General features: G+C 33.2%; 1 protein-coding gene across 1 annotated transcript; it reads right to left on the reverse strand.

Moving 5' to 3' along the window:
• Positions 1-2,561: 2,561 nt before the first annotated feature.
• On the reverse strand, positions 2,562-12,786 carry LOC103873969 (protein DETOXIFICATION 27). Its single transcript, XM_009152378.3, has 9 exons — positions 12,176-12,786; positions 11,806-12,093; positions 11,442-11,695; positions 11,245-11,331; positions 10,871-10,927; positions 3,301-3,539; positions 3,088-3,206; positions 2,907-2,996; positions 2,562-2,782 (listed from the first exon to the last, which is right to left on the reverse strand). The coding sequence occupies exons 1-9, from the start codon at positions 12,449-12,451 to the stop codon at positions 2,732-2,734; spliced, it is 1,461 nt and encodes a 486-aa protein (XP_009150626.1). The 5' UTR covers positions 12,452-12,786; the 3' UTR covers positions 2,562-2,731.

Consider the following 12,786-nt stretch of genomic DNA (forward strand, 5'->3'; position numbering starts at 1 on the left):
TCTTAACTTTTAACTAAAAAAGATAAGAATCGGCTCTTAACTTGTATTCAGATCCAAAAACAAATCAGTACAATTCATAGTATTCTACAAACAACACAACGAAGTCAATCACAGTACAAAACAAAAACGAAGACTTGAGAGGAATTTTATTTTAACAAATCGAATCCCTAAACTGTAAATCCAAATCTACAACCGTAGGATAATGTTGTTATCAATCGAACTTAAAGTAAACAAGAAATCAAAGCAATGAAGAAATATGAGCAACAGAACAACCATTCGACACGATTTGAGCTCAATTCGACAGAGATGTCGAAATGTGAACCTCTGATACTTTCGAGATGGAGAAGCGGAGTCGAATCGAAGAGTTGTTGCGATTGCGAGAACGGCGGAGATGATTTCTTAGGCAAATGGAGATGACTTTTTAGGGTTCAGTAGATAAAGGGGGGAAACTGAGAGAGAAGAGAGGGAAACCAAAAGAGAGAGAGAGAGAAGAGAGAGAGAGAGAGAGAGAGAGAGTAGAGAGAGAGAGAGAGAGAGAGGAGAGAGAGAGAGAGGAGAGAAGAGAGAGAGAGAGAGAGAGAGAGAGAGAGAGAGAGAAGGGAGAGAGAGGAGAGAGAGATGTGATTAGATTAGGGATTTTTACGTTGCGGAAAAGCTAATTTTAGTTTCCCGCTTACTTAAATTTTATCATAGTGTTTTTGTAATGCTATTCTATAATAATAAAATTTTGAAGTCATCTCCTACAGCAGTTCGGTAAAACGAGGTATAACAATGTGCTATTAATAGCAATTTTTTTTGTAGTGATAAAACTCTAGTAGGATTCAATTAACAAGCTCTTTGTTATAGCTTATCCCAAAAGGTGGTGTCTTTATTTATCAGTATACGTGAGTCTTCCATCTATTTTCTTATAGTCTTTCGAGTATTATCTATACTATTAAAAGAGAAGTACAAAACAAAAATATTCTCTAATTTTTCAACTTATTTACAATGTCATACCACTGAAGTTATTAATTAACTTATGTTTTATGATTATTTATCTTTTCCTTTTTAATTAATATATTTCCAAAATCAAATTCGAACTAAAAATTTATGCCCACAATAATTAATAAACCTAGGTTTTTGTATTCTTTGTCTTTTACTATTATTTTACATATGTGTGACTGGAAATAATTAATTCCATATATAAATTTCATAATTAAATACATACATTATACAGTAACTATTTTACTAATTCGAAAATACATAATATATAGTATATACAACAATTTTACTGTACATTATCATAAACTTTTAATCCATAAATAGTATATACACAAAAAATTATTATATATTAACATAAAATTTTGATCCATAAAAAAATACATTCGTTCGGATATATAGGTCATATTCTAAAAATATTAATCATACAATTGATGGTTTACAGGATAAAATAAAATTATTCAATATAAACAATAAAGTTATTGTTTTTCGAAATGTCATATTAAACAATTATTTGAACGAATAAATTTTAAAATATATATTATAACTAATACAAATAAAAAATTATTTATAAAAAATAAAAATAAACGTCTGCGCGAATCAAACTCTAATTTATGATTATTAAATGTACTATGACTGAATATTTAATAAAAAATTAAACAAGTCAATCGCCTAATTTCCAAATTCTATCTTTTCTTCCTCTCAACTCTCTTTCTAATCTACTTTACAGGTGTTTGTTACCGAATTTTGGAACAAGAGAATTATCATGCAACTAATGAAACATTTGAGATTACCAACAAAGAGTTGGCATTTTCCCTATGAGAGGCCAACGAGAGCCGCGGTGCCATTATCGATAGTCTTTTTTGCAGTGGGCACAATTTCAAAGCTTGAGACCCATCATTTTCGTATAAGCAATCGCGGAAAATGGTAAGAAAAAATCCACTGGTAAAAGATATATTATCCAACTAGAACGGAATTTTTTTTTTATAAAAGACAAATGGTACATAATTGTTAAACAAAACAAAAATTTATTTTTACAATACAAAATTTTACCATCAGTTTAAATACATAATAATTTAGGCACTTATGATATGCATTACATTAAGAGATCACAATATGTAAAATGTTTATTATTCCTACTCATATAGTTTATAATCATATGTATCTTGTTATAAAAATAAATCATTCGATCAAACAAATTTAATGTGATACTTTTAGTAATTTTAGTAATTTATAGTCATTTTTAAAATTTTTAAATATAAGATACATGAAAAAATCTAAATTTTATTATGTAGTTAATGTGATTATTTAATTTAGTTTAATAATATAAAATTAAACAAAAATGATGAATTTTTTTTATTTAAAATCATTAATTGTCATATATATAATGTAATTATATTAGGTAACCACGTAACTTTTATTTAAGGAAATAATAAGAATATATATATGTGTGCATTAATAATTAATTTATGGTTAGTTTAATAAGAAGTATGATATATGTTATTATGTTTAGATGAACCAACTTAATTTTCTAAAAACTTTAATAATCGCTCTAGCGAAGATACTAACATATTTTAAAAATTGTAAAGCTTCTCAAACAATATATATAGAACATTTCAATACCAACACACACCGTTTTGACACGGTTTATTAAACATACACACAATATTTCAATACCAGTTTACCAAAAAAAATACCAACAGCGACAATTAGTATTTAAAAAAAGCTTATGATGAGTTGTTTCGATAAATCTTCATTTTAATGTCTTGGACCATTTGTTAACACGTACATTTGCTATCTGCGCCTGCAGATTTTACAACAAAAGAAAAACATCATCAGTAAACTGGGTTTCTGTAAACAAATCACGCACACAGAACACATGTTTTGACCCAAAAAAATGGAGAACACATGCAACAAAAAAGGTTTACCTCTTTTTCCCAATCACACCTCATCGTGATAAAACATAAAATCATTGTCTGAACTAAGGTTCCTCCAAACATCATACCAGCCCAAATACCCTACAAATAAATAAAATCACAAACCATTATTCTCAATAATCTCATATATAAATGATTTAAATAAAATAATAAGAGAATATTGTGAATCTACCATGACGCCGAATTTAAAGACCCAGCCCATTAAAAACCCAAGTGGAACCCCAATGCAATAATAACATCCCAAGTTAATATATGCCACGTAGGATTGCCAACCCGATCCAACAGCAACACCTACTCAAGAATCAAAAGTAAACACAAACTTTGACTCAATAACTAAAAGAGAAATTGAAAAGTGATAGCTATAAACAAAGGGATTGCGACGTACCGGAAAGAACCGGTTGAACGCTGTTAAGAAGAACGGTGAGAGCTAACAAAATGGTGAGTTTATTAACAGCCGTTAAAACGGCTTCGCTTGATGAAAAGACGTGAGCGATTTGGTTATGGAAAAGCATTATGATCACCCAGAAAAATAATCCGATTATTAAGGATTGTGTCACCGAGACAATCGTAGCAAACTTTGCTCCTTTTCCATTACCTGCTCCTAGTTCGTTTGCTACACGTACACTGCAAATAGTTATTAAACATTCCCATGTTATAATAATAGATAACTTGTGACTATCTTAATATATACCTACACATGTCTACACAAAAAGAAAAGACGAGAATAAACTACAAATCGACACAAAAACACGTGATCTAGAGAGAGGTGAGAGAGTCGTTTTTCTCTCTCGTTTTCTCTCCGCCGACTCCTTTCTTCCTCGACTCTACCTCTCCTCTGATTTTTTCAGGTGGCCGGCGGTGGGTCTTTCCCGTCGGTCCGCCAACCCTAATCTCCCCGCTCATCCAATTCCTCTCCCTGCTGTGCTAAAGCCTACTCACTTCCTCCTTGCGCCTCCTTCTCTGGTTCTCCTCGGATTGTGGCCAGATCCGGTGACCAATTTGATGATTGGGTGTGTATCCAATGTCTCTGGAGAGAGGGCGAGGTCGTGACTGTCTGTATGCTTGCAGGAGGCGCCGTAGTCCTGGTAGATCTAGGGTTTGACTAGTGGTGATTCTGGGTCAGTTCTGCCGCGGAGGCTCACCGGAATGAAGCGCGTCACTGCCTCTTCTCCTCCGTTCTGCAACCTCCTCTGTTTTTCCCCTGTCTCCTTCTTCGGCCGCAACTTTAGAGCTTCTCCGTCTTGTTCCCATGGTCTGAGACGAAGTGACGAGACTGAGGAGCTCGTTGGGGACCTCTCACTTAGCTCAAGCGACAACAACCATGGCTTCCTTTGATGATGTGTTTGTACCCTCCTTCTTGCTACCGATGTTGTCTGCTAGGGTTTGAGGACAATCCGATGTGGTGACTCACTTGCTTTTAGGCGGAGCTCTCTATTGTCTTTTAGGTGGCCTGTTTCTAGGAGTGTTATGCCTCCTTCTGTGCTTCATGCCCTTGTGTTCATAGCTCCGACAAGTTGTCTTAGTGTTCCTTCGAAGTCTTTGATGTATCTTTTGTGTCGTGTGGGCGGTGTTGGAGCCTGTTGTACCGCTCATGCTTGACCGTAACTCGAGCTTCCGTGTAAACATCATTGCTATGGGTGAACCTTTGTCTCTCCGTCGAGATGGCTCGGTTTTGTTGGTCGAGGTCCTCCTCCAGCGGAGCTCCGGAGGCGTATGCCAGGCGCTTCTGTTGATGCCTGCTCGGAGCCACTTCGGTGAGTTCTTGACCGAACTCTCCCTGGCCATTCTCTTGCTTCATCTGGTTTATATCAAGTAGAGTAAGAAGAGTTATGATTAGGGTGGTTATATTGTTGTTTTGCTTGATCTTTTCCCTATTAATTACAAGTTTTCTGTGTTAGAAACTTGGAATTAATATCTATGTATCCTAGTGGTTTTTTATTTTTTTGCGGTCACTAGGATCAAATTGGCTTTTAGCAGATTGTGGTTTCAATTAAATTTGTAACCGAACTTTCATTTTCATAATGATATTTACAATTTAGCAAAAAAAAAAAAAAAAAAAAAAAAAAAACTACAAATCGACAGTTATACAGTACATACTTAGTTAATCCTCTGTTTCATTTCATTGAGTCAATTGGCCTAATATACAAAAAGAGTTAGATATTAAGGATTTGCCTAAAACAGTATAACATTAGGTCAAACAGTGAATAAAGAATAAGCCAATGACGGGCTTAACCCTACGCACTCTGTTGCTTCCATTTTGACTAGGTATAGATATTAGAAAAATCTGATTAAAGATTTTATTAGATTTAAGAAATATTTGGAGATTGTGTAATTGTCAAGTAATAGATTTTGGGTAAACACAAGCCACATTTTTTGTAACTGAAACGGCACATTTAATACCAAATAACCCGAGGTCTCTTTACAAAGAGAATTTGGCTGACTGAGCTAGCTCTGCTTGTGACTGTGTGCGCAAAAAAAATGTTGCAGAATACAAGTTCCTCTCTCGAACAAGATTTTTAGTGGGGTCAGCAAAACACTAAACTTTAAACCTTAAATGATAAATCTTAAATCTTTGGGTAAACTCTAAATCTTTGGATAAATCTTAAACTCTTAGGTAAACCCCAAACCCTTTGATAAATATTAAACTCTAAATCAAAAACACTAAATACTAAAACATTCAAGGGTTTTCCAAGGGTTTATGATTTAGGGTTTAGGGTTTAGTGTTTGCTGACGATGTTAAAAAAATATTTTTTAGTTTTTTTTTGTAACTGCTACTTTTTTTTTAAACATAATATAACTTGACAATATTTTGTTAAAAAAAATATCAAATATAAAATAACAAAATCATATTGGTTGATGAACCTACAAGTTCACCCTAGAGAATGAATCCAAGAATAAATCTTAAATAAAACATCAAAGTTAATTTGATATTTAAAAAAACAAGGAGATCTTAATGATATTTGGTGTATATAAATGAGATTGACAAATAAGATTTTGAGAAAGATACACACGCAGAAATGTAGATTCACCTTAGAGAATAAATTCAAGAATAAGTCTTAAATAAAACATCAAAGTTAATTTGATATTTGAAAAAACTAGGAAATGTTAATGATATTTGGTGTATATAAATGAAACTAACAAATAAGATTTTGAGAAAGATACAAACGCAGGAAATACAACTTTAACAAGATCTCTTCTACAGATTGCTTAGATATAGATCTCTCCTATCGTTAGTAGCTTGCACACTGAGTAGGGGTAGCAGGGTAATATAAATTTAAGAATAATGTCCAACAATGTGGTTTAGGTATTTTCCTAATATTGGTATAATGTATGTGTATTGATTGCAAATACTCTTTTCATTTTATTTGATGTTTAAGATTCTTGAATATTGATTAGAAATGCAACACTTTTTTTTGGGTAAAATGTTAAATATTACGCTAATTTTCAGTTTGTGACAGCAGTTACAAAACACCACTAGTAGCATAATACAAAAACGAAACTAAACACACAAACTAACAACAATAAGCAACATTGAAAAGAAAACCGAGTAGAGAAGCTGTCATAGAAGCTAGCTAAACAGCGAGACGGACCAGGACCAAGCGAGCAAGAAAAACCAGAGAAAAAGAAACCGGTTGCCGCAAGCTACCGAAAGATAGGCGTCCTCAAACCTAAAAGCTACGGATCCCCTGCAGCTTCCGACAACTCAACCCGACACAAACCAACCAAAGAATCCAAGCACGGACCAAACCACCAAACCAGACAAACGCATATTCGACGGCAAGAGAGAACCTCTACACGACGATGTCGTCGTTCGAAAAGCAGACTTGAAGATTGCCGTCTCCAAACCCAACCTTCTATGACCGTGTACACCCATTGAACCGAAAACTCATATAGAGTGAGCGGACCGCACAGAGACTAACCCTCTGGAACTACACTTGCAAGAGAAGAGGCATGACCGAGAGACCAACTGTTGCATAACCCCCAAAGAGAAACTAAACCACCAACAAGATTGCTCATTTATTCGGGACGATGAAGAAGAGAGATGCAACCGCCGAGAGCTCCAGGGAAGAGGGAAGGAAACACCACCGGAAATGCCGGAATATGCTTGCAAACGAGCCCAAGTAACACAATCGACGACACGCGCCACCACCACGAGTCGTCAACCTTCCACGCGCTGCCACCGCGCACCACCTCTATAACCACACGCTATCACCAGAGGCCACCGAGAGACCAAGTTGAGCTTGACCTTCGACAGACTCCACGCACCTCCTCCAGAGATCACTGGAGGAGCAAAGGAGAGAGAACGGAGACTCGCGAAATCTCAGATCTAAACCACCGCAGAGCCCAAGCGTACAACCGTCGCACCACGATGCCGGAAATCAAGCACTCGAGCTAGGAAAACCCCTCGACACAACTCACGCTATCGCTCACAAACAGGCTCAGCCTTGGACACGAGAAAACCACCGGCCAAAAACCCTAGAACTCTCCACCGCCAAAGCTTCGTCAAAGCACTGCCGTCCTTAAGCAACGCTTCCACCAAGAATCAATGAACCAGAAAAGCTCCAAAACTACATGATCTGAACCGGAACAGAGCCAATCACAAACATTATCCCACCGCAGAAATCAAAGACACAGAGAGACGAAGGAGGAAGAGAAGAAAGCAAAACGGGGGTCTCCGGACGGCCGTATTGAGGACGGCGGCGACCACCGTAGAAGAGGAGGCCGACAATTTGAAACCCTAGGAGAAGAGAGAAGGTGGAGAGCAATTTTTTTTTGTTGGCTCCCGGTCCAAAATTTTATTCAATTTACCTCTTTTATGCTAAAATATTATTAACTAAAACAATTCCACTAATTAAAAATCACTATGCAGAATATAAACTGTCACATAAATCAAATAATTTTAAACTTTTGCATATAAAATATGAAAAAAAAAACTAAAATAATTCATAAAACATCATCCCCTATATATTATTTGAGAAGCATTACAACATTTTTTTGTAGCCACATGTCATCACTAAAATGATTCTTAGAATCCTTAGAGAAATATGTTAGTCCATCTAAATATATAATAAGATTTTTATTAAACTAACCATAAATATATTATTAATGTGATGCATTACTTCCTTAAATAAAATTACGGAATTGCCTAATGTGGCTAAAGTATATATATGACAATTAATTATTTTGAATAATAAAGATTTGATAAAAATAAGTGTCTTATATTATATTTTTTTAATTTTAAACTATTAAAATAAATTCAGCAACCATAGTAACCATATAATAAAAATTAATTTTTTTCATTATATGTTATATTTTGAATTTTTAAAAATAAGTATAAATTACTAAAACTGTTAAAAGTTTCACATTCAAATTTTGTGATCCATGGTTTAGTTTTTTTGTTATGACATGATACAAATAATTAAAAATCATATAAGTTGAAAGTCTCATTTAATAAGTATTAAAATAAAAGATATAGGAATATATATATATATATATATATATATTAATCTCACAATGAAAATTTTATTATCAGTAATTTAAATTTTTTGCTATAACAGATACAAATGATAAAAAATATGAGCAAAATACATCATTTAATAAATATTAATATTAAAATATATTATATATATGTTACTATCATTTAAATTTAATTATATACCATATCAAATAGAAAAAAATATTTTTTGGATTAATAAAATTTATTTATATATTCGTACCAATTTAATTATATAAGTAATATTTACTGATTTTTAATTATTTAATATATATTTATTATTTCATAATATGTTAGAAACATATAATATATAAAATAGTTTATATATATAATATTATTCTGTGCAAGGCGCGGATCTTAACCTAGTTTATATTAATCGGAGGAATTAGTATTTTATAGTCCCACGTCTTTCTGTCAACGTACGTGAACTGTCACTGAAAGCCACAGCCATGCACGCATTTACAACATAACTAACACGAGTTCGATATACAATAAATACGTGGTACTAGTTACACGCACATAAATTTTTATAGAATTAAATACTTGGAATGCAAAACAAAAATCAAACCCGACATGACCTTTATCAACAATCATTTATTTATAACTTTTAAATTCACGGCCCGCCTATAAACGACCAAATATTTAATACTTTACCAAATACTATTAAAACCGAATCTCTGATAGGATTCTACCTTTAATCAATACTATTAAAAAAGAAGGAGTCTTAAAAAATCTACCTATAAAAGTTGTTTGGACCTTTTCATTTAATTCATTATTTTTTTGTCTTACTTTAAACTTAGACTAACAGTATGTTACCATATATTTCTCTAACAATATTTTATTCAATTCCTTTATTTATTCAAATATCACTCTTAAATCTTAATCATTAATATTATTATATTTACCATTTTTACTTTTAATCATAAAAGCATTGAAACTAATGTTTTATATTATCACTTTTATCATATAATATATGATTTAAAGCAAGAGAAGTTACACGACATATATGTGTACATTCTAACGTCCTCTTTCCTTTATAATAACGTAATCATATCATATATAAATTTTCCTACTAAAATCTCATATTACATACTAAACTTTCAACCGTCTATAGTTTGATAGATATTTTCATATTTAAAAATGAGTTTTCTAAAAATATTTCATCGACCATGTTTTTGTACAATAACATTAAAAATCTATATCAAAAGGTTGTTGGACCCGATATAGACGTAATGGTCCACATCTGTTCGGGTATTTAGGATCCTAAGAAAATTTGAAATATCTAAAAAATCTGAAAAATATCTGAAACTCGAAAAGTACTTGAAACTCCAAACAAATACCCAAAAAAATTCAAATACCTAAAAATTCAAAATCTTATTCAAAATCTGTCACTGAACTGAAAATACCCAAAATTTTATCCAAATACCCAATTTTTTTTTATTTGAAAATTTACCTGAAATCAAAAACTATAATAGTAAACCAAAAACCTAAAAAAAATATCCATAATACTGAAAATATATTAGAAATATCCAAATTTACCTAATAAACACAACATATTTATGATCGGATCTAGGGTAGGACCCGGACTCAAATAAAGACCGACATGTCCAAAAAACCCCCAATAGGTTATCTTCTCTGGACCTGAACTAAACCTACATTTTTGGGTCGGTTCGGTTTGTTTTTTTGATCCGGATATAATTCTCATGCCTAAAAGAAATTTACGTAAATGTATACATATAAAATATCAAATAAACTAATTTATAAATTATATAACTGTTAAAAATTATATTTTTGATATAATAAAACTTTGTATTATAATATAATCCAAAAAAACCGCGCTTTCCAAGCGCGGGTCAAAATCTAGTTTTAAAGTTATTTACAAAATCATGCCATTTATATATTTATAGTTAATTAACATATCAATTATCTAAAGATATTTATGGATACTATCCGAAAATAACAATAGATACAATCTGATTTGAGTATTTTGTATCTAAAATAAACAATATATTTGATTTATAATTTTAATATTATGTATTAATATTATTATAAGTATAATTATAACAAATATATATATTTATATGTTCGGTTATGTACGGATACTCATTCAATTCTCGGTATGGGACGGATTCGTATCGCTCTTTGGAGTTTCGAAAAATGGACCTGTTCAGATATTTAGGCCGGATCCCACCAGATTCAATATCCTGATTTTTGGATCGGTTCCGAATCAGTTTTTCGGATGCGGATATTATTTTCAAATCCTATATACTATCAAAAATTAAACCACATAATTGACAATTCATTTTTAGTAGAATAATTAAAAGAAGATAAATCCTGCGTTTTTAAAGCGCGGTTTAAAAGCTAGTGGGTGTATTAAAGTGGACTATATCAACCGAACCAGATCCAGTTCAGAAACAATTAACTGGTTTAGAAACTAGTTATAGAGAAGGATGACGTTTACCCGGTTCCGGCGAAGAAAGAAAGAGGAATCATCATCTCCCATCCATTTATCGTCATGCTGCCAAAAGTTTTGTTTCATAAGTCAATCATATCTAAGAACAAGGGATTACAACAAATAGTTATTCCAAAATAATAGAAGATAAATGCTTTTATTGGTATAGACAGTGTGGTACAACTAATGATCATCTCTTATGACTACATTTTTCGTAATGTTTCAACTTTACTGTCACCTCTTATTATTGTCGGATACTATCAAAAAAATATACCGCCCGTCGTATAAAACGTGATTATACCCTTTTTGTAACAACCAAACGAACACACTTACAAAACAATGCGGTACCATAAACACACACAAAAACGTTGAAACTTGCTTACCATATGGACAAAGAGTCGACGGCTATCCGAGGATTCTGAAGAGTTCCAGTCATTATAACCAAGATCTGATAATACCAGTTCTCCAAACTGTCCAGAAGAAACCAAACACCAACTGCTTAAAAAAAAGTTGTGTGGTACTGGTACACACAGACAATAATATCAGAAAAGGATACTTTACAAAAGTAAAATGTTGGTACCAAAGCATAACGCCAGAAGAAGCAGAGAGTTTGAGAAACTCCCAAAGTCCGGTGAAGGCTTCGAAGGATAAGCCGGTCCAAGTGAGTGGACAGCCACCGCAAACCGAATAAGCTAATAGAATAAGAACACTGATCCACCAAGATATACCAACTGTAGCCATTGTCCCCGCGACTCCAAGTTGAAGCCCGTACACGAACAACCAACACATTAAAACGTGAGCCACCAATGCAACCGCAGCCGAATATGCAGTCACCTTATAACTCAAGAGGAAAAAATGATTAGCTATTTAGCTTAATATAATAAATGTTTTTATAAATAAACTGATTTTTTCATTGTGTTTGCATTTAGCGTTGTTTTGCGTACTTTGTTTCTGAGCTGGCACTGGAGGAAACGTTGAAGCGGTAAAGCTAAGCAAAAGGAGAAATGGAGAGGGATGGCCCAAAGGGCCACAACACCGCAAAGCTCAGCAATATCGTCCGGTTGACCGAGAAATTTCAGGACCGGAGTTGTGAAAAGATAAATCGGTAATAAAAAGACAGAACAAACGAACAGAACAATCCAAGAACGCTGCATATAAACTCCTAACATGTAATACTTCTTCGCTCCAAACGCTTGTCCACACAACGTCTCTAACGCGCTCGCCATTCCAAGCTGCACCATTTCATATACATATATTTTTTCATGTTACTGGGAAAAAATCAACACACATCAAATAATTAAAACTACATAGTACCAAGAGGCCGAAGTTGAAGCCGAGGATGACGTTAATGACAATCGATATTGCGGCGAGTTCAACATCTCCAAGATGACCAGCGAAAGCTTGAGTTATTACAAGTATCGAATTAGTCGTTAGCCTACTGAATATCGCAGGACCAACGATTGTCCATAGCTTCTTTGTCTCAACCCAAACTCTCTTCTTCAGTTCTCCACCGTCTTCCTCTGCCGTGTTAAGACTTTTCAACAGTGGAATCCTCGACTCTGATTCTTCTTCTCCTCCTCTTCCTCTCATAGCTAGTCTTCTTTTCTCTCAGGAGATGAAATATGAGGGAAAAAATCAAATGAGAGGGGAGATTAGAAAGAGCAGAAGGTGAACTTACTTCTTCCAGCTATTTTAATTGAGTTTTGGAATCAAATCATTTTCCGCATGTGATGTAATATGCTTTGGGCATCATTAAAAATGCTAAATATGACAACAAATGATAAATACCCCCATGTTTCATAAAGAATGTCATTTTGATATTTTTCACACAAATTAAGAAAATGATTAAAATACATTAAAGTTCTTATTAATTACATATATTCAACCAATAGTATTTGAGATAAATAAAATTATTTAAAAAATCA

The sequence above is a fragment of the Brassica rapa genome, chromosome A06 (assembly GCF_000309985.2).
Source record: "Brassica rapa cultivar Chiifu-401-42 chromosome A06, CAAS_Brap_v3.01, whole genome shotgun sequence".
Lineage (NCBI taxonomy): Eukaryota > Viridiplantae > Streptophyta > Magnoliopsida > Brassicales > Brassicaceae > Brassica > Brassica rapa.

Excerpts from the sequence above, each read along its gene's own strand:
- LOC103873969 (XM_009152378.3), bottom strand. The coding sequence starts at position 12,451 with ATGAGAGGAAGAGGAGGAGAAGAAGAATCAGAGTCGAGGATTCCACTG. Across the intron at positions 10,928-11,244 it reads GTCGACTCTTTGTCCATATG|CATGACGATAAATGGATGGG; the intron begins GTAAGCAAGTTT and ends AACTTTTGGCAG. Across the intron at positions 2,783-2,906 it reads GGTGTGATTGGGAAAAAGAG|GCGCAGATAGCAAATGTACG; the intron begins GTAAACCTTTTT and ends TAAAATCTGCAG.